At 34.5% G+C, this 26,487-nt stretch overlaps 3 protein-coding genes and 1 pseudogene across 4 annotated transcripts; 2 read left to right on the top strand and 2 right to left on the bottom strand.

The window, feature by feature from the left end:
- Positions 1-391: 391 nt before the first annotated feature.
- On the top strand, positions 392-5,456 carry LOC146940973 (putative multidrug resistance protein). Its single transcript, XM_085754765.1, has 7 exons — positions 392-650; positions 912-966; positions 1,464-1,648; positions 1,731-2,188; positions 2,315-2,855; positions 2,941-4,880; positions 5,017-5,456. Exons 1-7 carry the CDS (start codon positions 462-464, stop codon positions 5,384-5,386), a joined length of 3,738 nt encoding a protein of 1,245 aa, XP_085610891.1. The 5' UTR covers positions 392-461; the 3' UTR covers positions 5,387-5,456.
- Positions 5,457-7,067: 1,611 nt separating this feature from the next.
- On the top strand, positions 7,068-17,478 carry LOC146940974 (protein ZINC INDUCED FACILITATOR-LIKE 1-like). 2 transcript variants are annotated; one of them, XR_015032215.1, is made up of 18 exons: positions 7,068-7,278; positions 7,372-7,412; positions 7,528-7,588; positions 7,673-7,775; positions 7,864-7,966; positions 8,097-8,150; positions 8,234-8,296; positions 8,430-8,479; positions 14,780-14,855; positions 15,178-15,366; positions 15,505-15,592; positions 15,839-15,924; positions 16,021-16,128; positions 16,235-16,279; positions 16,385-16,473; positions 16,552-16,632; positions 16,711-16,754; positions 17,003-17,478. XR_015032215.1 is itself a non-coding variant. In XM_085754764.1 (17 exons), the coding sequence occupies exons 1-17, from the start codon at positions 7,131-7,133 to the stop codon at positions 17,113-17,115; spliced, it is 1,461 nt and encodes a 486-aa protein (XP_085610890.1). In that variant the 5' UTR covers positions 7,068-7,130; the 3' UTR covers positions 17,116-17,478. The 2 variants fall into 2 exon arrangements, 1 of the variants encoding a protein (XP_085610890.1); XM_085754764.1 differs by lacking the exon at positions 16,552-16,632.
- Positions 17,467-18,242, bottom strand: LOC146940975 (protein SIEVE ELEMENT OCCLUSION C-like; annotated as a pseudogene).
- A 917-nt stretch (positions 18,243-19,159) lies between these two features.
- Positions 19,160-23,958, bottom strand: LOC146940976 (glycosyl hydrolase 5 family protein-like). The gene is made up of 4 exons (XM_085754763.1): positions 23,417-23,958; positions 20,740-20,987; positions 20,071-20,591; positions 19,160-19,633 (listed from the first exon to the last, which is right to left on the bottom strand). Exons 1-4 carry the CDS (start codon positions 23,828-23,830, stop codon positions 19,197-19,199), a joined length of 1,620 nt encoding a protein of 539 aa, XP_085610889.1. The 5' UTR covers positions 23,831-23,958; the 3' UTR covers positions 19,160-19,196.
- Positions 23,959-26,487: the final 2,529 nt, after the last annotated feature.

Consider the following 26,487-nt stretch of genomic DNA (forward strand, 5'->3'; position numbering starts at 1 on the left):
TGTACTAGGAGAACGAATCATATATTTGCAGGGTAGAGAAATTTGGTGAGATGCTTGACTTGAGTAGTTTTTTATGATGTGATGCAATTTAAAAAGACAGTTAGAGAATGGTGATACCCCAAATTTTTATATCGGGAGAAGTATTCATTGATTTATGTGATAGAGATATTATGAGAATCATAGATTTATCCACATACATTTTGACAAAATAAAATTGAGTTGGACAGTTAAATGATTTTATATATGTATATTTAGAATAAGATGTGCAGGCCAATGGTAACATATGTATTGTATATCAATCCATTTGGCAAAATATCGGCAGTAACTATAAAACTTATGACACAAGCAAAGTAGTATATTTATAAATATAATAAGGTATGCAAGACATTAGGAATTATAAGGCATAGATAGAAGGTGTAATTAGTAGTGGTGATCTTGGCATGCTTTTAAACTAAGGATATATGGAAAACAAAGGTGGATTTTTACGTTATGCAGATGGCGTTGACAAATTGCTATTATTCTTTGGAACTTTGGGTTGCATTGGTGATGGCATACAAACTCCACTCACTATGCTTGTTCTTGGCAGTTTGATAGATGATTATGCTCGTGGTGGTTCTGAACATAATGTGTCTAATCATACTATCAACAAGGTAATTAGTACATAATAATGAATCAGTGAACAAATCTTCACCACTAAAACCATTCTAGCTCTATAGTCATATAACAACAATAAGATTAATGCAAAATTTTCATTCATTTTCTGTTATATATATAATTGACTAATTGTGTGATTTCATTATTATTTGTTGCTCTAGTAGTTATGATTACATTCATTTTAGATTTTTTTTATTTCTTTCAAAATTTCCTTTACTTACTAACACGTGACAAAAATATGTTTATCATTAATACAGTATGCTCTCAAGCTACTTGGTGTTGCCATTGGAGTTGCTTTATCTGCTTTTATTGGTAAGTACTGCTGAAATTCTCTATAATTTTTCTCCACTTTAGCTGAAGTTAACGTGGGCTGTTAGTCCTCTTTGTCCATGTTTGGACTTTGGATTAACGGTAAGTTTGACAGAATCACGGTCTGCTATCCTGATTTTGACAAAAGATTCACTTTAGAGCTTCAATAAAATCATGGAGCCACCATGATTTCTCCAAACTCACCCTGATTTTAAACATGCACTCTCTCCCTTCTCTTCCACTAGTCCCTTTTCCAGTACCACATCATCAATGCATTTTCTTCTTTTCTATAAAAGTAACTTTTCTATTTTTAATTTTGAATGGATATCTTGATTTGAATGTATCACTCATATGCATGTATCACCTCTGGCCAATTTGTGCCATACTTAGGAGGCAAGATATAAAGTAAAACAACTTCTCATGTTGTAACTGCATATAATTTGAAGAACCTGTCAACTATAATATTGATTCCAATAGAGTGCATAAATATTATCTTGCAGTTGGAGTATGCTGGACAAGAACTGCAGAAAGACAAACTTCGCGGATGAGGATTGAATATCTAAAATCAATCCTAAGACAAGAAGTTGGTTTCTTTGACAAGCAAACTAACTCATCTACAACCTTCCAAGTAATTGCCACCATAACTTCTGATGCTCAAACAATCCAAGACACCATGTCTGATAAGGTAGACATATTTTTATAACCTTCCTTTTCCTTCTCCTCCTTTACACCTTTGTGCTAAAATAATTTGTATCTGTTTGTTATAGGTACCTACTTGTATTGTTCACCTCTCATCATTTTTCTCTAGCTTTATAGTGGCACTCTTCCTCTCTTGGAGACTTGCAGTAGCTGCTTTTCCATTTTCAATTATGATGATCATGCCAGCACTCATATTTGGAAATGCTATGAAAGAGCTGGGTGGTAAAATGAAGGATGCGTTCGGAGTGGCTGGTAGCATAGCAGAACAAGCAATCTCATCGGTTCGAACTGTTTACTCGTATGTAGGTGAGAAGCAAACACTGAAGAGGTTCAGTTCTGCTCTTGAAACATGTATGCAGCTTGGCATAAAGCAAGGTCAAACAAAGGGAGTGGTTATTGGAAGTTTTGGGTTGCTATATGCCACTTGGGCATTCCAATCTTGGGTTGGAAGTGTTCTGGTTAGGACCAAAGGAGAAAAGGGTGGCAAGGTGTTTTGTGCCGAAATATGTATTATTTGGGGAGGATTGTAAGTATCTTCAGCCTTTTTTCCTTTTTGTTTCAAGTTTCTTGCTAAGTAATCATTTTTTTCAAGCTTTAAGAAAAAGAATCCTGCAAAAACATGTTCATAGTACTTGAAATTTACCATATGCAGGTCTCTGATGAGTGCACTACCAAATCTGGCTTCCATATTAGAGGCGACAATAGCAGCTACGCGGATTTTCGAGATGATTGATAGAAAGCCAACCATAAACTCTACAAAAGAAAAAGGAAGGATTTTGAAGCATACAAGAGGAGAGATTACATTTAAAGATGTTGAGTTTAGTTACCCTTCAAGGCCGGATACCCTGATTCTCCAAGGACTCAATCTTAAAGTTCGGGCATGTAAAACAGTGGGCCTGGTTGGAGGAAGTGGTTCTGGAAAATCTACTATAATCTCTTTGCTTGAAAGATTCTATGATCCTACATGTGGTGAGATATTGCTTGATGGTTTTGACATAAAAAAACTACACCTTAAGTGGTTTAGGTCCCTAATAGGATTGGTAAATCAAGAGCCAATTCTATTTGCAACTTCCATAAGAGAGAACATTCTATTTGGAAAGGAAGGAGCTTCAATGGAAGATGTCATAACCGCAGCAAAAGCAGCAAATGCACATGATTTCATTGTCAAACTTCCTAATGGCTATGAAACTCCAGTAAGCTATGAGTCCTATCTCATTCCATTCACACTTGTTGTTTTTATTTTTCACAAGCTTAGAAAAATTATACCTTGTTGTTCAGGTAGGACAACTAGGAGCTCAATTGTCTGGAGGGCAAAAGCAAAGGATTGCTATTGCAAGGGCTTTAATAAGAGATCCTAAAATCCTACTACTTGATGAAGCCACTAGTGCTTTGGATTCACAATCTGAAAGAGTAGTACAAGATGCACTTGACTTGGCTTCTAGAGGTAGAACAACAATCATCATCGCTCATCGCCTTTCCACGATTCGTAAGGCCGATTCAATAGTAGTTCTTCAATCAGGAAGGGTGGTTGAAAGTGGTTCACACAATGAGCTACTCCAACTAAACAATGGACAAGGTGGGATTTACACCAAAATGTTACATTTGCAACAAACAAGTCAAAATGAAAATGCACAACATCAAATAAACAAGAGCCCTCGTGCAATGGAAAATCTAATAAAAAGTTCAAATCCAAGCCGGAAAAGTACTCCAATCCATCATGCATTTAGCCCTGCACAACCATTTAGTCCCATATATTCAATCAGTGTTATCGGCTCTAGCTTTGATGATGACTACAGCAGTGAAAACTTGGAGAAACCTTACAAATCAAACATCTCTCACCGGCGTTTACTACAAATGAATGCTCCTGAATGGAAGCATGCTTTGTTTGGATGTTTAGGTGCCATTGGCTCCGGAATATGCCAACCATTTTATTCCTATTGCTTAGGAATAGTTGCTTCTGTCTATTTCATAGATGATAACGCTCGGATCAAATCACAAATCAGGTTGTACTCAATCATCTTCTGCTGCATAGCTGCTGTGAACTTCGTCTCAGGCCTCATTCAACATCACAATTTTTCCATCATGGGAGAGCGTTTGCTGAAAAGGGTGCGAGAGAATTTGCTCGAGAAAGTGTTAACCTTTGAGATAGGATGGTTTGATCAAGAGGAGAACACAACTGCAGCAATCTGTGCACGTTTGGCGACCGAAGCTAACTTGGTTCGATCCCTCGTTGCAGAAAGAATGTCGTTGTTAGTTCAAGTCTCCGTTACTGCATTGCTGGCTTTTGTACTTGGCTTAATCGTTACATGGAGGGTAGCTATTGTCATGATTGCTATGCAGCCTTTGATCATTTCATGTCTCTATTCAAAAACCGTTCTCATGAAGAGTATGTCAGGAAAAGCAAAAAATGCTCAAAGAGATGCTAGTCAGTTGGCAATGGAAGCTACTACCAACCACAGGACTATTGCCGCATTCTCATCCGAGAAAAGGATACTAAATTTGTTCAAAACTGCTATGGATGGCCCTAAGATGGAAAGCATCAAGCAATCATGGATTTCAGGTTCCATATTGTCTATGTCACAGTTCATAACAACAACATCTATAGCTTTGACTTTTTGGTATGGAGGCATATTATTAAATCGTAAACAAGTCGAATCAAAGCAACTCTTGCAAGTTTTCCTCATTTTGATGGGAACTGGTAGACAAATTGCCGATACAGGAAGCATGACTTCTGATATAGCTAAAAGCGGAAGAGCCATTAGTTCAGTATTTGCAATACTTGATAGGAAAACACAGATTGAACCTGAAGATACTAGACACAGAAAGTTCAAAAAGAGCATGAAGGGTGATATAAAACTGAAAGATGTGTTTTTCTCATATCCTGCAAGGCCAGATCAAATGATTCTCAAGGGTCTCAGTCTTGAGATTGAAGCTGGCAAAACAGTTGCATTAGTTGGACAAAGTGGCTCAGGAAAATCCACCATCATTGGATTAATTGAAAGATTTTATGACCCTATTAAGGGATCCATATTCATAGACAATTGTGACATCAAAGAACTTCATTTGAAAAGTTTGAGATCACATATTGCATTGGTGAGTCAAGAGCCTACCCTCTTTGCTGGAACCATACGCGACAACATTGTATATGGGAAGGAAGATGCATCAGAGGCTGAAATAAGAAAAGCCGCACGTCTTGCAAATGCTCATGACTTTATAAGGTACACTTTCTAATCTCTTTAGTCCATAAAATTCCCAAACTATTAAGACTAAAGTTGAACTATTATTTATTTTATGGTGACTAAAAAATAAGTTCATAGAAAATAAAAGTTAGTAAGAAAAACTTGTGTGATGCAGTGGAATGAGAGAAGGGTATGATACATACTGTGGAGAAAGAGGAGTGCAGCTATCAGGAGGACAGAAGCAAAGGATAGCAATAGCTAGAGCAATGTTGAAGAACCCTTCAATTCTTCTATTAGATGAGGCAACAAGTGCTCTTGACAGTGTATCAGAGAATCTTGTACAAGAAGCATTGGAGAAAATGATGGTTGGAAGAACATGTGTAGTTATAGCACACCGTTTGTCAACAATACAAAGTGTTGATTCCATAGCTGTGATTAAAAATGGAAAGGTGGTGGAACAAGGTTCTCATTCACAGTTACTGAATGATAAATCAAATGGGACTTATTACTCTTTAATTAGGCTACAACAAAGTCATTCAACTTGATATGTTGTGTAAACAATAAGTTAATATATGAGTTTCTGGGATTATTATTGCTTTTGGTTATATTATTTCAGTTTATGTGAGTCCATTTATAATATCACTGTGTGCAATTTAGAATAACACATATCTGTATAACTATCCTAGTCAAGGTTGGAGCAAGTAACAAGTTTAAAAGTATAATTTTTTTTTTTGGTTACATTTAAAAGTATAATTTAATAAATAAATAAAAATTTAAATGTTCAAACTACACAAGAAATTTTAAGATATATCCAAAGTTAATACTCCCTCCGTCCCTTAATGTAACCCCCCTTTGCATTTTTCACATTTCTTAAGAAAAGTTGTCTGTGTAATTAATGTGTCTGTTTTGTGTATTAATATTACCAAATTGTCCTTTGTTTGTATGTGTATTAAATTTGACTATTCATATTTCAAGACAAGTTAATAGTATTAATTAGGGGTATGTTTAGGAAAAAAGTAATAAATGCATCTAGTAATTTGAAAAGGGGGTTACATTTAGGGACAAAAACAAAATCAAATGAGTGGTTACATTAAGGGACGGAGGGAGTATTATCAAACAAATATAAAAAAAATTAAATTTACTTTTGAAGTTGTGTTTGTGTTTGTCGTTGTTTTAAATAGTTAAAATCACCACTTATCACTTCTTAAGTAAATATTTCAGCAAATCTCATATTCAATATAAACAGCCATGTAATTTCTGAAAAAAAAAATCATCTTTCATCCAATTTTAAAATTTTCATTCTAAAATTACACAATCGGTAGATTTTGTTGACACTCACAAGTCCTAGCACTCTATCAATCAATGAATAAGAATTTTATTTATTGGTTTCAACTAATTTTTGACATTTTCATCGATTGACATCTATAAATACATCAAACTCTTTAAAACTCGAGTTAGTCTTACTTGACCACAATCATAAATAAAATTATTTGAGCACACACCTCAACGAAAAAAATTAAAAGATAAAATAAATTAGTCACATCACACAACATCATTAAACCTTTTTTTTTTTAATGTTATTTGACAATTAACTAACTCTTCCTTAGAAAAGAAAAAAAAAAAAAAAGAGAGCATGAAACACGCATGTCACGTTGCTTCCAAATGGTTTCCATCCATGCTCATTATTCAACCTAGAGTCTTACAAACAACTAACTTTTGATTCATAATTAATTAATATTGACAATAAAATAAATTCAATTATTTAAATGATAGTAACATGATGATAATAGTTGGGATAATTTGGACAACTTTTGCGATTTCAATTACGATTAAACTAGAGTTTGTATACATATCCAAGATTGATTTTAAAGTGCCGATCTAATAATCTTTAAAAGTAAGTTAGACTTAAAATAAATTTTAAGACATGTGATCTTCTTTATTTAGATATAAGACATTGTTGTTTATAAATCTATTGAAAAATAATTTTGTATAGACAAATCTAAAATGAGAGTTTTAATAGTTTTACTCTTAAATCAACCCTATTTTTCACCATCATTGCTTCTTTGGGATAAATGTCAGATTGTACATGTAATGGGGACATTGGTTAGAATAGATGATAATGTATGGCCTACTTTTGCACAACTAACCGGGTAACATCAATCAAGCAATATGCAATAATTGATCCCGTTCTATACCATATATCATTTGATCAAATACTAAATTGACATAAAGATATATTTGCATGTGGTAGTACTTGTGTGAAACAACAAGTGAAGTTTTCTAACAAAAATGGATGAGGAAAAATTAGAACAACCATTGTTGAACAAAAAGTATTATGAGAATTGCCCTGGTTGTAAGGTTGATCAAGCCAAAGAACTTGGAACAGATGTTTCACTTCGAAATCTTTCTTTTATATGGATCGCGGTTTTATGTGGCAGTAAAGCATTCAACATTTTGAAATTTTGTCTTTGATGATAGAAACAACTTCTATACTTCCCTCTGATATCTTTTTTGTTTAAATTGTACACAGCCTTGCCCCTTGCATCGCTCTTTCCCTTCGTTTATTTCATGGTGAGTTTAACTTTTTTACTGGAATATACTGCTACTTCCCTCATACTGCAACTCTTGAGTTTAAATATTTGTGTTACTTGAAAGATAAACATATAGTAAATATATTTATTTTCAGGTAGAGGATTTCAATATTGCAGAAAGCGAGGAAGATATAAGCGCTTATGCAGGTTATGTAGGTAAGATTTCTTTTCAGACTTCAATTTTTTGATGTCTTCAACTTCATTTATACTAATTCAAATAGGATTGTAAAAATGTTGCAGGATCTTCATACATGCTTGGTAGAACTTTGACATCTATACCGTGGGGTATAATATCTGATCGCTATGGTAGAAAACCAGCTATAACATTAGGGGCTATCACAGTGTAAGTACATGAAGTCATGCTTTCCTTGGCCTTCAAGCTATATACTATATGTTGTCCTGTAACAACAATGTTGTTTGCTTGATTTCAGTGTCATTTTCAACACGTTGTTTGGTCTTAGCACAAATCTATGGATGGCTATCAGCATGAGATTTCTTCTTGGAAGTTTAAATGGTCTGCTGGGACCTATAAAGGTGTTTTTCTATACATTTGCAGTTTAATGTCAAAAGTTTGAATTTGTGTCATTTTATGGTTCTAAGTTATTATTCTAAATAACAATAGCTTCCAATGATATATGTAAGCTACAACCTCTTGTATTAACAGGCTTATGCAACTGAAATTTTTAGAGAAGAAAATCAAGCTTTAGGCCTCTCAACAGTATGCCTCCCTAACCTTTGTCTACTATATCGTGTCTTAGAAGCACATGTCGAATATAATAGCTCGGTGTGATCTGATTTCAGGTTGTGGCAGCTTGGGGAGTAGGTTTAGTCATTGGTCCAGCATTAGGAGGTTATTTGGCTCAGGTGATAAAGCTAATGCTTGAAATTCGGTTCAAATTGGAGATTGAAAAGAATAAATTTTGGAACCCTTTTGCTATTAAACAAAAATCCTTCAGTCTATTGTTGTTTTAATACTCTCTGAAATTTTGTACCACAGCCAGCACTGAAGTACCCACATCTATTTCCAAAGGATTCCTTTTGGGATAAGTAAGTAGATTTTTATTTGTTACTTGTTTTTTCTTTTTAACTTTATAATATGTAACACCCATACCAGACGTATCTAGAAAGTCTAGCAAGTATCGTTATCATTTAACCTTTGTGGCATCGGAGAGTACGAGTCTCATCTTGCTTAGCTCATAAATCATTTCTCTTTTCTTGATAAAACTCTTAAACTTTTGGAAGTGGACTCTAAATATATATTCCTTCTTAACTTATGTGTATGCCTTCGACACGCAATTCTGCATAACTTAGACCATGTAGGATCTTTGATTCACATATCAATATTTAGCTCCTTTATTTCTAGAATACTGAATTTTTATCTTATCCATCACTGACTGTATAAGTCTTATTACTTAACATCTCGAGAACTTTTCGCTTGTCTCATAATACTTCTCATGAAGCTTCTCTACTGTTAACAACTTAACCGATTTACTCCTGTTGCGCTACTCTGATTTCCCACCGGTTGTCTTTAACTTCACGTTCTTTTTCTTACGCTTTATCATCTTCTTGGACTCTTCTAAGGACCATTCATGTGGCATCCAACGTCGCAACATGCTTTCTATAAGGCCTTGTTAAATATAATCTCAATTTCCCATAGCATGTTCATATTGCACATCGTGCATACTTTTTCTTAAACATTCTACTTGCATCTTCTTTTCTCGCATGCTATGCTTTGCTTAATCTTACCAATGCTAGCTCGTTAATTTTCTTCTCGAAGAAAACTTCATAAATTTGCACGCGGATCATTGGTGTTGATGTTTCTTTATTATATATATAATATTGAATCTTAGGTCTCGGTCGTTACCATAAAATTCGTGGAACGAGTTGATAACACAAGAGTGTCATCAAATCTTGCCCCAAGTTTTCAAATTAATTTTCATAAGTAGTAACCGACCGGTACCTACAGAATTCCATTTAAAAAAATTATGAACACCAATTCCAATCACCCATATGCGTATATCTTTTCTAAAATCTTATAAACTTTACAAATATTTAAATTCGTCATGGTAACGAGCCTTAGTAAATTAATTAAGCAAATCATAGATTTCGAGGGGTAATTAATACTCCACAAAACCTGAGAATCTTGTGATCAAACATAACTCTTAACCACCTTAACTTCTTACTTCATGTCTTCACGTCCAATCATATACCGGAGCCTCTATATTCTTGGTTTGAACTCTTCTTTGACCCTTGACATATTAACTTCCAAAATTACCTTAACCGTATTGATTTTTCGTTAATAGTTGCTCATGCCTTTTCCTTTGAAAATCTTAGGATGTGATATGCATTCATTACTTGATGTCATAAAAAGGTTTTTGTTGCATAATAAGATTGTGAAGACAACTCCCCATTAGCCACTATAGATCCTAGGAACGAATTGACAATTTTTTGAAAAACTCAACTTTCGCTCCAGGTTCACTATTGGCGAGTTCCTTCAGCTCAATTTTCCTAAAACATTCTTCACATAAAAATTCTTATTTCTCAAGTAATCCAATGCATATCATTCATTCCTATCATCGTAAAATATTCTACAATATACGCACGGCAACCATCAACCTATTTCAATACAATTCTCGACTCGTCGAAAATCAACGCCTTAATCCTGACGACATAAACTTTCGCTTAAACCTTTAACTTCTTCTACTACGAGTAATTTACCTCGCTACATTGCAACTTATCGCACTTTCAAAACACCAGTACCTTGTTCACTCTGAGCTTACAAATCCATAACCTCATTCACATATCTCTACTTCTGAGAGTCTACTAACTCCGTCCACATATGTCGACTTCTCCTTATCTTGTAGCCTTGTACTTATATTCCATATATATATATATATATATATATATATATATATATATATATATATATATATATATATATATATATTTCCTTTCTATAACATTGTCCTACCACAACAACGACTTTTACCGGAACTTCCGGTCCCTCTTAAACATTCTCAAATTCTTCACCTTCGGGTATTTAAAATATCTTTAACAACTTCCCCAATGTTGTCGGATCAACCCATCTTGACATAACCTTGCATTCCCGGAGAAATCATACTTAAACGGATTAGCCCACCGGCCACCATTTGGCACGATCAGTCTCTTACTATTCTTACTTTGAGTTTCTACCTTCTCAAATCATCTTCATCACATACTTCGTTCCTCCTGGTCCTATTCAGCTCTCAGGCATCCGTTCTAACCGTCGAATGTTAAATTGAGTTGATCAGGCTCAACTAACATCAACAATTAAAACATTTACCTGAAACCCAATGGTCCCACTTCCTTAGTTGTAACTTAATGACCCAAGGCACGGTCTGAATCGACCTGCTCTGATACCAAATGTAACACCCATACCAGACGTATCTAGAAAGTCTAGCAAGAGCGTTAATTTAGTACTGGATACATTAAAAATTTACAACAATAATGCTTCGAATGAATACATTATACAACTAAATGCGTTCGTACATAAAAAATATAGCTCAACTTGTCCAAAACATAAAAGATACAACCTTGAACGTCCATCTCATCCTTCAACGGTACGAACGAACACTTGTTGAATCATCCATTCGGCAACTAGCTTGACGTCCATCCTGTTTATCTGAAACAAATAAGGATTGGGATGAGACATAATGTCTCAGTGAGTTCCATCTAATCCTAGGCTATAGGCAACCTCAAGGGAAACCTACGGTCACCACGTGTCTACTTTACAACCTAACGGTTGATTATACGTGTGTGGGGACTTGCATGCTTAGACGGTGGTGCATACTAGGACCGTCATAATTCATCTTACTTGTTATAGACTTTCTATAATCTTATGTGTCATGGCGGTCAAGGGAACCTAAGACCACTATGCCAAGACACGGTAAACGCATCGAGGTCTTCATGTAACATATTCATGACACAATCCTAAGCCGGACGATTAGGGAAACCTAAGAACGTCATCGTACAATCTTTATTTAACTTGTACTTGTACATAACATACTCATGCATGGGTTCATTCGTGGTTATAAACGTAATCATATCGTACATATATTTGCATCTAAGTTCATTATTCATTATGTTAGCGTTGAACAAACATTCTTATCTTGATTCATTTTACGGAAAGTCCCGGGTGGAGTAACCCCGAGTACAATCCCAACATGACCGATGCACATACATCGGACTCCCTCGGTGTCGTGCGGGTCCCTTGCGGCTTGAACTGTTCTCCTTAGGTCGAGAACCTCCCGTATCCCCCTGGCGTGGATAACAAGAGACACGAGCACCTACGTCTTGTTAATTTCAGTGACATGCGGGTCCCTTACAGCTTGAATCGTTCCCCTTAGATCGAGAACCTCTTGTATCCCCCTAATGTGGATAGCAAGAGACATGCCACCTACTTATACTTGTCATGGTCTTGTCGTTATTTAGGTTAAACCTATCTATGCTTAAAGCTTACCTCGGAACCTTGATTGATCCGATTAACGGTAAGTGCTTTTTACTTGTTCATCATAACATGGTGGAGAGATATCTATACTATCCACAACTTAATGCTTGCTATAACTATTTAAATCATATGCGAAGATAGCATACTTCGCTCCTAATCACTCTAGTGATTCTTGCTATCATTCTAGTTCTCGACTATTATGTCGAGGCTCTAGTTTATTCCCGTATTAATCATATAACTTGCTACCCGATCGTAAACCGACTATTTCTCTCATGTCATGCTTTCCAATATAAATAAATACTTGATTTGCTTTCGATAAAACCTTTAGAAACCCATGCCTTGGATATCTTGCTTTGAGGGGTTTACGTGTGTAAAAGACTGCATGCAGGGAAACCGATCCAAAAGACAACAAGAGAGATGAGACGAGCGAAACAATGCACTAGACATTGTTTACTCGCCTCGCGAGTGACCTTACTCGCGGTGGCGAGCTACAGCTCGCAGTGGCGAGCTAGGGGGCGAGCAACACCCCCAGTTCGGCCATCCTGCTCGCTTCGCGGGCTCCCTTGCTCGCTGTGGCGAGTTGATGCAGAACAGCACCTGCACAAGACATGTTTTGACCCAAAATCCTCAAATCCAAGTATCCTAAGGCATACCATGACACATTTAGAACCTGTAAAACTGTCTTAGAACAAATATTTACATGTATTGTGAGCATGACATGAAAAGGGGTAACTATTTCATATATATATATATATATATATATATATATATATATATATATATATATATATATATATATATAAACCCTAAATGTTTATGTTGTACTCACAAGCTTAATCACATAATCCCATGGTAGAGAACTAACTAGGAACTCACCTAAACAAAGATGCACAAGATTCCTAAGCTCCCAAGCATATCCATCATCACTTCACATCCCAAATCTCTTGCTCTTGGTCACTTGTTTTTCCTTGGCTCAAACCATTCCATTTTGATGTTTCTTGCAATCTAAGAGATCATAATCCTAGCTTGATCATCTTCATTCCAATCCAAAGCTTCTTCGCCAAAACCCTAAACTCAAGAGTATCTCTTTGTGAGGGAGAATATAGATATCAACCCATTTCCAATTTCATATTGTTCCCTTGATCATGAGAAGCAGGGGCGGATCTACGTTCACGTGAGGGTGTGCAGCTGCACACCCTGAACTTCTAAAAATTACACATACAATCTTATTTTTATGCATATTGCACACCCTGAAATTTTGTTTTTGCACACCCTGATCCAAGAGACCCAATAGATTAAATACGTGTGCAAGATGAAGATGGGATATAGAATTGCATTGCAGAGTAGAGAAACAAAAGGAAGAAGAGTAAGTGAACAGAGCATATGTGTAGAAGACAGAAAAAGCTAAAGCGGCGGCTGCAATCTGAGAAATATGAAGTCTGATGAGTTATATTTACAAGTTTTTTATGACTAGTAATTTGGGCTTTATTGCATAACTCCAATGGCCCAATTTTAAATTGATTGTTTTACCCCTCTTAAAAAAGTGATTATTTTACCATGCGTATATTTGACCTTTTATTTATTATCTTTTTTTAAGACTAACCTTTTATTTGTTTTAAATTTTTGAACAGAGGTCGTCTATATTTTTTTATAATTATATATTTCATTGTTTTCTTAATATATATATATCGGCATGATCCTGTCTATTTAGGGGGAAAGACAAAAAAAAACTATCGCTTGATAAATAATTTTTTTTTATTTTTTATTTTGACACTTTCAATCTCTATAGTAATTATACATAGGGTTTTGTTAACAACAGAAAAATGTAAAAACAAGGTTCATAATATTTTTTACTCGTAAAATTTGGACTAACTTCACCACTAAGTTCGACTAATTAATGGCTCATTGATTTAGTCGATAGCTCAGTGATCTAGTGTCTTAGTTGCATCTTAACCGAGTCGAGTATCAATTTGAGTTAAAAATTACTGTCTCATATTCTCACATTTAACCTTTTTTTATTTCCTCTCTTCAGATTTTTGTACACACTAATTATTAATCTCATAATTATTTTTATTTATTAAGGTTAAATAATTCGCACCCCCGACCCAGGGTCCTGGATACGCCACTGATGAGAAGACCATATTATGTACAAATTTAAGATCAATCTTTACCACCATCCAAACCCTAGCTCCATAACTTCACTTAGTGAGAAAAAGAGGTAGTAGAACCACCCAAAGCTTCTAGTTGTTCTTGAGGAAAAAGGAGAAGAAAACCATGATGTATGATTCATCACCAACTCAAGAATCCATAAAGATGAAGAAGATTTGATGTTTTGGGGAAAGTAGGAGTGAAGAGAAAAATCAAGCACCATACAAGCTTCCTTTAGCTTAAGAGACCTTGAGGAGACATAATCAAGAAGCTTGCCATGAAGGAAGAAGATTTTGGAAAGAATTGATGGAGAGAAATAGAGAGAGATGGCGTGAAAGAAGAGAGAAGGAAGAGCAATATTCTTTCTCTCTACCCTAGAGAGAGAAAGACAAGTGAGGAATGAAGATATTTTGGCCCCAAATGATATAAATATTCCCTTGACGTGCAAATACCAAAATACCCTTAGTCTTAAGCGTGCTAAATACTCTGAGACTTAGCTCGTATTTGACTGTTATCACTTAATAATATTCTCCATTAACTTACTTTACTTTACATTAATCCTCTGACGCGTTTAACGGGTATAATTTGATACTGACAGGCGGGATATTACATAATAAATCTTTATTAGTTCAATTTTGTTTTCTTTGACTCTTTAAATTTTTACTTTGTTGTTGTGCTCGGTTTCATTTTTCAAATCATAAATCACCTTGCAGGTTTCCATATTTTTTGCCCTGCTTTGTAATATCAGCTTTTGCATTTGCAGTAGCAATTGCCTGCATTTGGTTACCGGTATGTATCTTAATTTCCTCGGCCATATTTTTATTTTTCCCTCTTCATACCATGCGACTATATATGTATGGAAAATGCTAGATATCAAGAATGAATTTTCTTGAAGAATTCAAGAATGACATGGCAGAATAATCACCCTTAGATTTTAATCTTATTTATTAAAGTTTCATAAAAAAAAATATATAACACCCACCACCCCATGATTTCCGGCCAGGCTGAGATTTTATTGGCTAACATTAATTTCGGGACAATTTCTTGATAAAATCTTTCTTGATAAATAGCATTGCTCTATATGTATATGTGTGTGCGTGTATCACTGCAGGAAACACTTCACTTCCATAATGGCAGCAATGAGTCCACTGACAATGTGGAAGCTGCAGAAGTTGGAAGCAGTGAGAGTAAGAAAGATAAGATGATTGAAAAAGACGAAAGCCTATTTCTAAATTGGCCTCTCATGTCATCTATTATTGTTTACTGTCTCTTCTCTCTTCATGACATTACTTATCAAGAGGTAATATTCCACTTCATGATTTTCCTGTTCCGACCCTCTGCTGCGTATATTAATTTATTCATGCATTTATCGTCGTGCTCTATAAACTGGCGTTTCATCAACGTGGTTTATGACAACACCATTTTAATCTTTAACTAGGTTTTCTCGTTATGGACTGTCAGTCCCCGAAGGTTGGGCGGTTTGAACTTTACAACTAATGATGTTGGCAATGTTCTTGCAATATCAGGTACATTTTTCAAATCTATGATTCTTTAGATATTCATTAATTTTGGGCAACATGTTGCAATAAATATTGTTATATCTTTTTCTCGGCAAAAAAAAGTGTTTTGAATTTGATTTGCCGACATTGAAATGTAAGTTGTATGATCTTAATCTAACAACTCTAATTTATTAGCAGAAGGGACATGCCATTTTTTTACTAGAGCAAATTCAGATATGCTGCTTAATTACTGACTTTTTCTAAACCATTCAGGTACCGGTATTGTAATATACCAGCTTTCTTTGTACCCATCAATGCAAAAAGTCTGTGGTCCTGTTAACCTTGCTCGCATTGCTGGGGTTAGCTTTCACCGTATATGCCAATTATTGTGATTCGGCATTTATTTGTTTGTTTGTTTGAAATTTGTCTTGTTGTTTGGCATACACAATATGTAGGTATTATCCATACCCCTCTTGCAAAGTTACCCCTTCATGACATCACTGTCTGGCTCCACCCTATACCTTGTGATAAATATTGCTTCCATTCTGAAGTTTCTTATGGGTGTAAGTGTAGATCTCTCTTTATATAGCCAATTATGATTCACGAGCGATATTGAGGGTGCACCTCTCTCTTTATATTGACTAACTGTAGTACTTTTGTTGGACTTAGGAAACAATTTCAACTGGTCTATTCCTTCTGCAAAATAGAGCAGTGGTAAAAGTTCCCTCCCATTAGCTGTTATCTCATTACGAAAATTGAGATCATACTTTTTTTTATGGAATTGTGGCACATATATAACATGTTGATTTGGTATGACAGGAACAACATCAAAGAGGGGCAGCTAATGGCATTGTAATGACTACTATGTCAGCATTCAAAACAATAGGTCCTGCTGGAGGTGGTGCATTGTGAGTTTCCCTTTGATTTATTTTGCTTCTCTGACATATGAGCCATTGTTAACATCTTAAAATTGATTGAATCTGCAGGGAATTCATTTGTGTCTGAAACTTCATGCCAAGTTTTTTTTATGACATAGTCCTGTTAGCTATGTATTCAAGTTTTTCAAAGTACCACATGTTTGTGCTTGTGATACTTTCTGACTGAAAATTATATCCATTTTCTTATTCTGCTTTTGATTAATGCAGATTAGCATGGTCACAAAAGCGGTTAAATGCTTCTTTCCTCCCAGGTATGATGCTCAGCTTAATCTAACTGTCAACTTTTTGCTTAATTTGTTTGAATTATTTGCTTAATAGGAAAGAACATAACTGGCTATTTTGTTTTAAAAAAATTAAGAATGACAAGTTTGAATTCTTGTTCTAAACTCTTCAATGGTGGTAGGATAAATAAATGATTCAGAGTTTCTATACAAATAAGGATATGGTTTCTTTTATTAGCTATATTACTGGAAGTTCACTATTTTACATTTAACTGTAGGCACACATACTGTCTTCTTTGCCCTGAATGTTATTGAAGGACTTGGAGTACTTTTGATGTTCAAACCATTCTTGGGTGTAAAGAAAGAAAAACCAATGGAGCAGTTACAGTGATATCAATAAATTTTGCATAAGGTATGAAGCATTTTAGGGTTGTCTGCGTGCATTGGTGGTAAGATCATACCAACTATAAGTTGAACATTAGCATCATGTAAGTTCGTATTTCAATCTTTTGAGATTTTAGTATGGGTGAATGCATGGTAGAAATAATTGATTTAAGAAGATTTGTATGATTGAATTTCATTATGTAATTTTATTTGCATATTTGATATGTACTAATAGATGTATCTTACTATATGCACTTAGAAAACTTTCATTATTGCATTATCCCGTTCGATCTGTGAATGTGATTATGCAAGTCAGGATGGCTTTTTATAGGTCAATGAATCTAAGTCTTCACATATATACTATGGTAAATACAAACAGGGTTGATTTTACTGTTTTTTTATTGGAAACTCAGTAAGAGACAAACTTGGAAGTAACACACAAAACTCAATTTACCTTAATCATTCAAGGCTGATACACCACAGACTTCTTCATGGGATGGTTGCACACTTGACAAATAATAGTTCCATGAATATTACACTTTCACTTTCATCTCAAGGAACTGCGAAAGAGTGACTGCAATGCCCTGCAAGAAAAGGAGGGTCTAGGAAGTTTTTTAGGGCACCCGACATTACCAAATTGGACATATTGTCTCCCCACTTGAGGCATATCTTTAAGAATTCCATCCCTTGCACTCCTTGAAGCCTAAATGTATCAGTTGAACTGCTACTTCCGATCACAGCCCAACCTTCCTCTCTATCATCCGTTTCGAGCATAGCTGACAACTCTGCTAGTACATGATCAGAACTTGCTGTACTCCCTACTCGGAGTTTAGACCTTATCATGGCCTCTAATTGGTGCCAAAATAATTGTACTTCTCTGAATGAAAGAGGTTCGCTGGATCTATTTCATCTGTTTTTGCCATTCTTTTTTTAGCATATATTGTTTCCAGCTGCAGACCTACTTGTTTGAGCTCAGTTATGTTATCTCGAATCATCCTGATACACTCCACAATGTAAAATTCTAGCCATGTTGCATATAAGAAAACTACTATTATATGCTATGAATCAGACTGTTTCATAGTAAGCAAGAAGATGGCTGATATCATCTAGCAACAATTGCATAGTCAAAATCTAGTTTTGCCATTTCTGCCTCTTTTGAAGCTGAAAAGATATAAGCTCTGACACCCCATGTCTTGATCATATCAAGAGCAATATTTGATAGAAAATTAAAACAACTCTCTTCGGAATCACTCCATGCATCCGAAGATGGAAGGGGAACCCACACAATCTTATAACTGTCCATTCTCTCATTCAAAGGATGATCACATGTGTTCTTAATCAGTAAGAATAATTGTTCCATGGTGAGTGGCTGTGGCTTCGAGATTAACAACAGAACTATCTTATCTTTAAGTTCAGACGCACCAAGCCATATACCACGAAGAATTAAAATTAGAATATTCTGAAGGCAAGGCTTCAGTTTTATGATTGCTATACTATGTAATGAAAACTATCAGAGGAGAATCTCTCTCTCTCTCTTTTTTTTTTTTTTAAGAAAAGTGTTTTCGGAGAGAATAAAAAGACTTGGCCTGTTTGAAATAGTTTTTGTTTTCAGTTTTTGAAATATACAATTCCTCTTTTCACAATGATTATCCTTTTACATGTTTTAGTTTTTTAGTCCCCAAAACTAAAAAATTCAAGACAGTTTCCAAAACTGTAATTTTAAAAATAGTTTAACAAACAAATTTTTAATTTTCAAGTTTTTAAAAACTAAAAAAGAGTTTTTGGAAAGTGTTTCAAACATGCATTAATATTTTGATCATTTTCTTTGCTTTGAGAGTATTATAAAAAGAGGTAAATAATTTAGAGAATTTTTTAAGCCCTCTAAAACTCTATTAATTAAGCATTAGTACAATGAAACCCAACTACAAAGTACTACATAGGATTGGGATAATTTATGTCAGACATAAATCAACGATGATGGTGTTGAGACTTGGGATAACTTATGTTGAGCACTTGAGCTCAATGATTTTCAGAATTGTCTTGCTGGTCACTTTCTAATAATCTGAACATCAAATTAATAGATAATCTTCAGTTCAACTTTCTTCTACTGTCAACAAGTTTGAACCATTGGCTTGCAGGGTCACATGTGTTATCTTTGCTAATACATTTGCAACTATTGGTAACAACTATGTTGTTGGTATCTACATCCAAACAAACACTAGAAGTAGAACCATTGTTGTTGACATTATATGAGAGATGCATCTTTGAATCAGATATCATTTCCCATGTTGACTCTGGACCTGAACATGTTGTTCCAAGTTTCACTTGTTTCCCTTCTCCTTCTCCTTGTAAACAAAAATTTGTACCTTTAAGTAAGAGTATATTTTGGGGTGTGTATTCCCAGCCATCAGAATTAGAACAAGGTCCCATCTTCAATGGTTCGTGCAATGACTTGCTCAAGACGCAAAGACCTCTCAATGGGTGAAAAATCACTTTATATGGTTCAGATTCTAATAAGCCTGGCCCTGCATGTCAAGAGGAATACGATTAAATGTACAATGGATAAGTGAAACAAGGAAAAAAAAAGATGGTATACTTCAATCTTTGTCTAAGAATACTTCAAGGTTGGATCAATCATCATTGTATTATTGAAACACAAGTCGCTTATCCAAATAGAAAATATATAAATATACCATAACTTTTTCAAAATTATTACCACGTATGAGATACTTCATGAGTACACACAAACACGTATTCTAAAAAAGATGAAGGGTGTATAAAGAATGTGAGGCATCGGTGGAGATGTACACGGTCTACTTCAAGATTCGTATTTAGGCCTATCATAATATGAATTTAAAAATCTCATGTATCAGCATGTACTGCACCCACATTAAGTATACAAACTTCATAGGTAAGGTGTGAAATAAGAAAAATATATGAAATCACTTTTGTTTTGTTATACCTTGAAAAGGGAGTTGAATAGCAGATATTCTCTGTAAGAAACTTGTATTCCTAACTTGGCTCCAATTCCAATTGAGAATACCAAAATTCTCATCAACATCAACAGCCCCTTGTCTAATATAATAACTTCCAGCAAGTGTCCAATAAGCCCAATCCAAATCAAGCTCAGCTGCCACTGCCATGAAGCAGTTAAAGAACCTGTTATGGTTCACATTTGTGCCTCTTAAATCCAAACCAAACTCACTCACAAACAATGGCCATCCTTGGTCTAACAAGAACCCTGACTTTGTCACAAAGCTACTTGTAACTTGTCCACACACTTGGTTTGGATTCTCTGATGTCCATGCTTGAGTGTCACTGAAGCTATACCAATGCTCCTCAAATACTAGTTTCCCATTAAAGGTGAGCTTCACTGGCTGGTTTGTAATGAATGATAAGTCAGTGTCAAAATTTAAGCCAGACAAAATGACAAGAACATTCGGATTCGCAGCATGCACGACTTCTGCTCCTTTTGGCATGTACCTATAATTCAGAAGATCAAAACAATATAATCACTCACTCACATGAAGACTATGGTTTAATTCATCTATTGTTCTACAAATTTAGAATAACACTCAATCTTTTGAACAATAAGGCGCCTATATATAGAGCAACCATAAAAACAATATACCTGTACCAATCATTGAGATTTTGTTTGGGACCTCGTAGCTCATTTCTCAAGCTCATTCCCACCACATTAGTGAGACCATTGAAAAGGGTGGCCATCTTGGTCAGACCCATAAGCCAGAGGTCTGGATCAAAATATTGGTCCCCAAAGAACCCATTGCCATCAGAGTTACTACAGCACCATCCTGGTTGTGTCACATGGTTGTCCAAAATCACCATCAAGTCCATGTCTCCTAGACTTTTTACCACTGCCTGCGGCAATTAATTAACTAATAATATTGTTAGAATTCTTTTTCTTCCTTTTGACTGCTTTGTTTAAACTTAAGAAACTACAACAAGTTATATGTATGAAGTGCTTGTTGGAATCATATTGGCACATCTCAAATTATAGTTTTGGGTGTGCGAATTCAGTTTAGATATGAGTTTAGACGTGCTAAAATCATTATCTTCTTAATACCATGTAACACTTTTTTTTTTTTTTTAAAAACATTTGTTTTTTTATTGATTGAAATTTACATGGGTCCCACCACTTTATCTGAAACTCAATTTTAAAGTGCGAAACTCATTAATTTTATCCAATAAAAAAGTAAATGTTAATACGACTGTTGCAAAGAAAGTGCTCTTAACAATCATTATGAGTTTCATCTCAGCTGAAAAAATGATATCAACTAATATTTGACGTGAGTTTAAATTTCAAACTAAGATCTGGGTAAAATTAAGTTTAAAATATCATTATTATAAAAAATAAAAATAAAACTATTCCATTATATTTTTAAGTGGGCTTTTATCCCATTACTAAAAAAACATGTTTTTATCCCATGCATGCATTCCATATTAAAACTTGGGATAACAAAACTATACGTGTTTTGTCAAAAAAAAAAAAAAAAAACTATACGTGTAACTGCAGAGATGATTTCTCAAGAGATTTGATGCATTCTCAAAGCTGAATTCAAACCTATAACTTTTAATTAAGGTGAAAAAAATCTTCTGCGATATCATCTAAGTGTTCCTATGTGTAACAAAACTAGTAGTAGTATTGAATAGGGTGTTGTTGACGAGTGTCTCCGAAACACTTTTTAAACATTCCAAATAGTATTGACTATTGAGTAAGTTTTACTTTAAACAAACCAGAAAATAAAACAAATACTAAAGCAAATTAAACAAATGTCCTAATTAAAAAGGTTCTCATATTATATAATGGTTCCTAAAATTGATAATGGGATAAAATGATAATTGTGAATTGATTGTGAAATGAAAGGTTAAATTGATAAGATTAGAATTTAATTAAAATTGATGTTCTTAGTACATAGAATAGAGAAAAACAAAGATAGAAGAAATTACTCTACTAGAGAGTACCAAAGGGGGAGAAGAGAGACTTTCATCATTTTTCTTCATAACCTTTAGTGATTATCCTTTTCCTATTTATGCACAATCACTAGCCATATGTCTATTTACCTCAACCAATTACATTTTGGCAAGTGTATTTTCTCATGTGCTATTTGAATCATAACATATTAAAGCCAGTGCTTTAATACTTAGGCTAGCTCGCCAAACAGTCCACCCACCTAACCATTCAATAGCGCAGACCTCGAAATACATCATTGACTTTGGTCATGGTACTTTCAAGTTCCAACCTTGCATTGAGAGATATTAGTGAACCAATTTAATTTGGGAAATGTTAAATTGTGTCCTTGGGCATAAGTTAAGAAGACAAATATATAAAGTTTTTCTTAAAATTTGTACATTCAATGTCTTAAAAGTTGCAAAAGTTATATTTTCAATATAAAATTTAATTTTAATTTTCTTTTTTAGCTCTTGTGCCTTAAGGGCACAAGTTAACATGACCCATTTAATTTTAGTCCTATTGAAATATGGGGAAACACTAGTACCTTAAACTATCCATCAGAAGCTCGAAAATTGACTTATTTCAAAAAGAGCCTTAGATTGAGATGAAGTACAAAAGGATGATATCTCAATCTTGTAAATAAAGGTCTGTTTGGCAAGGACAACTTTTGAATTTATATTCTTGTCAAAAAAAAAAAACTTTTGAATTTATATTGGATAATTTATTTATAAACTTATAAGTTTACCAAAAAAAAACTTTTGAATTTATATTGGATAATTTATTTATAAACTCATAAGTTTAAAATGGATCTCTTTGGAGTAACAATTATTTTTTCCCTGTGCCTTTATTTTTGTCAAGTTTTCCTGCCTTTGTTATTATTCTATTCTATTGGGTTAGGTTTATGTATCCTTCTTTTGTTTTTTTTTTTTTTGTCATAAATAAGTTTTCATACTTAATTAAAATAAATAAATAATAATTAAAAATATATTTTTATATTATTTCATATTTACAACTAATTCAATCGCTAATTTTATCAAGAGTTTAATAGTGGTGGGTTAACGGTTCAAAGCAATTTTGCACACACGACCAATCAAAACATTTTAAATTGTCATGTCAAATAAATTATTGCTTTGTTTTTATGGAACAAATGTTTATGAATAATCTTTTGAAAAATAAATTTTCAAAAGATTAATTAATCTTTTAATTTGTCAATAATTAATCTTTTAATTTTATGGAACAAATGTTTATGAATAAAACTTTTGAAAAATGAATTTTTCATGAGATTAAAAGATTAATTATAATTAATTTTTTTTATAATCAAAATCATAAGGAGTACCTGGTAAGCTTTGATGAGGGGAAGGTCAATGATGGAGGGGTTGTTGGCTTGAATCCCAGATATGGATTGAAGTCGCCCTAGATTCTGTAGAGAATGTCTCACTGTAATGGAAGCAAAAGAGTCATTAGTGAGCAAGAGAAGTGGCCAAGTGAGCCTAACACAGTTGAAACCCATGGATTTTATTCCCTTTGAAATTATATCAAGAGGTTGATGGTTTAAGCCCTCAGCCACTGAGGTATCTAAATGTGATGCCCAATTAACACATGCTAGTTTCACCCTCTTTCCACTTTCGTTCACGATCCACCGTCCTTTGGTGTGAAGTGGAAGAGTCGTCACCCTTACAATGGAGAGCAGAAGTAGCACCATTACTGACAATGTTGCCATATGTGGTAACCCCTTAGAGCATCCACTCATATTCTTTGTGTTAATATTTCAAGTATATGTTAACATGATATCATGTCATGTGATCTTAGTTTTCACATACATGCACTGGGATCAATATATACACTAATGCCCGTGACTCGCTTAATATTTTGTAGAGGCAAAAGTCGACAAATTTTGTAATTACTACTAACTAACAACAACTTTAATTAATAATACTCCCTTAGGAGGGAGTACTATCACACAAACTTGAGTTATAAAGGTCCAATTAGTATCAAAATAGAAAACCAAAATTGCAAAGGAAAAAAATTAATGGCATCCGTTTGATTGGCAAAAATGTAACACGGCAAACATTTAAGCTATCACACAACTTTGTGTCTTGTAGGATGTTGGTGGACAATAAAAAATTCAAATATTTAAGGTACCATACAAGAGGAGATATGAGAGCAAATAGAGAATGAGAGAGAAGACTAGAGAGGAAAGGAGATAGAATGGAGATGAGAGAAAGAGGAGGGGCAGGAGAGGAAGAGAAGGCAAAAGTTATGGTGCATAAGGAAATCCTTATGCACCGTGCATAAACACTTCACAACCATCAGATTTCATCCAAAACATTTATTATTCAGGTTCAATTACTAGCTCAGATCCACCATTTTTTGTTGCTTTCTGATCTCAATGTAGCATCATCGTGAGAAACTCCACAATCCGGTGACCTAACCACATTGCTTCCAAATCCATTCGAATTTCTCAACAAAACACCACAATCCAAGCTTCTATTCATGAAATTCGCTTGATTCTGTTGTGATTTCGCTGGCCACCGGTGCTGTTTCACTGACCTAGAAATCGAATTTTCTGTTTGATCAGAATTTCCGTTCACTCTTCCTCTTCCAATTGTCGGTTTTGTAACCGTCGCCGGAACCTTCCTCCTCTCTGGTGTACTTTTCCTCAAACTCTCCGATTCTGTTTCCAACTCCTTTGGTTCTGTTTTCCGACAGTTCTGTTTCCAATTTCACCGGCGAAGTCATCGTACCTTTATAGAGTACTGATTTCCGGCGGTTCTGTTTTCAATTGCACCCTGCTGGATCAAAGAAAACCATTAAGTACATCTAATGGTTTTGGAGTACAACTGTTGGAAAACCATTAAGTATATCTAATGGTTTTCCACAGCAAAATGGTTTTGGCATTCCGGTACGGTGATGATGATGAACGACGGTGTTGATGATGAGATTGAAGAATCTGGAAACCATTTCCACAGCAAAATGGGGTTTGGAGTACAACTCACAGAAACCATTTCCACAGCAAAATGGTTTTGGCATTCTGGTACGGTGATGATGACGGTGATGATGATGAACGACAATGTTGATGATGAGATTGAAGATTCCAGTGGTGATGATGATGAACGACAGTGATGATTCAGTTTGTTTTCGCGTTTGGGGGTGTAAGAAGCAATTATGTTGGGATTTATGCACCATAACCGCTCCCGGAAGTGAATGGAGAGCTGAGAGAGAAGAGAGATTGCAGGACGTAGGGTATTATTATGTTATATTTTACACTATATTATATGTTATATTTTACACTACTTGCTAGTTTAATCGAATCTATTATTTTACTATTTAATATATTTCAAACATAATCGATCGTTGTCATTCTTTGATATTAATTGTTATATTTTATACTAAACAAAATATTTTATTATGTATTAATAAAATTTATATTAATAAAAAAAATTATATTTTAATCGCATCAAGTTAGATTTTTTAAAATAGTGATCAAAATCAAACTGAATTGCAAGTAATATTGTTTGGTATAGACTACTAGTTTTTACTTCAACACCAATTTAAATCGCGATGTGATCACCCTTAACGCCTTGTTTGGTAGAGAGGAAATAGAGACGAAAGAGAGAGGGACGAGAGAATATGGAGAGAAACACCCAACTTCTCCTGTTTGGTTTAGCGCAGAGATTGGAGAGAGCGATTAAATTCGTGTGCGACCCACTTCAATTTTAGTCTCCTCGTTCATGCTAAGAAAGCTGGAGAGAGCATGACTTTTTTGCCTTTCCAACTTTGCCCTTATCTTCAACCATTGCGTTGTTCTGCAACTCTTCAATCATTGTGTTGTTCTGCAAATTTTCCTATACCAAAACAGTCAAACCCAATATTTCTTGAGTGAAATTTATAACTAAAAACAATTAATTTGTTGTTAGATAAATGAAGAGAACAACTAAAAACAATTAATTTCTTCTTGAGTGACCATAGTCGATAGATGCAAATGCAGTATGTTGGTGGGTCGGCGATGGAAGCTCCTAGTTTTTTTTGATGCAAATGCAGTATGTTGGTGGGTCGGCGATGGAAGCTCCTAGTTTTTTTTTTCCTTCAATTTTTTTCCTGGTTTGCTGAATCGGTGCTCTAATAAAGTTAACATATTAAACTAGTCAAATTAATTTAATTTTTGACCGGAAACTAGTTAAAAGAATTAATAATTAAAATATTTAATTTATATAATTAGTTTTTTTTTATTTAAAGCTAATATAATTAGTTAAACTACTCAAAAGTAAATCAAGTAATTAAATTAATTAAATCATTTTTATGTGATATTTTTATCTCAAGGGTATTTTTGTACTTTTAAATATAATCAACACTTCTCTCTTCTCTATTTCTCTTCTCCTTTTCTTATATCAAACAACCTAACAAATC

Source organism: Medicago sativa, chromosome 3, assembly GCF_051527215.1.
Source record: "Medicago sativa cultivar Bolivia chromosome 3, Bolivia_mono, whole genome shotgun sequence".
Taxonomy (NCBI): Eukaryota; Viridiplantae; Streptophyta; class Magnoliopsida; order Fabales; family Fabaceae; genus Medicago; species Medicago sativa.

Coding starts and splice junctions, on each gene's coding strand:
- LOC146940973 (XM_085754765.1), top strand. CDS start 462: ATGGAAAACAAAGGTGGATTTTTACGTTATGCAGATGGCGTTGACAAA. Junction 1,649..1,730: donor AAGACACCATGTCTGATAAG/GTAGACATATTT, acceptor TGTTTGTTATAG/GTACCTACTTGTATTGTTCA. Junction 4,881..5,016: donor AATGCTCATGACTTTATAAG/GTACACTTTCTA, acceptor TGTGTGATGCAG/TGGAATGAGAGAAGGGTATG.
- LOC146940974 (XM_085754764.1), top strand. CDS start 7,131: ATGGATGAGGAAAAATTAGAACAACCATTGTTGAACAAAAAGTATTAT. Junction 7,967..8,096: donor GTCTGCTGGGACCTATAAAG/GTGTTTTTCTAT, acceptor TTGTATTAACAG/GCTTATGCAACTGAAATTTT. Junction 16,129..16,234: donor TTCTGAAGTTTCTTATGGGT/GTAAGTGTAGAT, acceptor TGTTGGACTTAG/GAAACAATTTCAACTGGTCT.
- LOC146940976 (XM_085754763.1), bottom strand. CDS start 23,830: ATGAGTGGATGCTCTAAGGGGTTACCACATATGGCAACATTGTCAGTA. Junction 20,988..23,416: donor CCCTCATCAAAGCTTACCAG/GTACTCCTTATG, acceptor TAATTGCCGCAG/GCAGTGGTAAAAAGTCTAGG. Junction 19,634..20,070: donor TATTCAACTCCCTTTTCAAG/GTATAACAAAAC, acceptor CTTGACATGCAG/GGCCAGGCTTATTAGAATCT.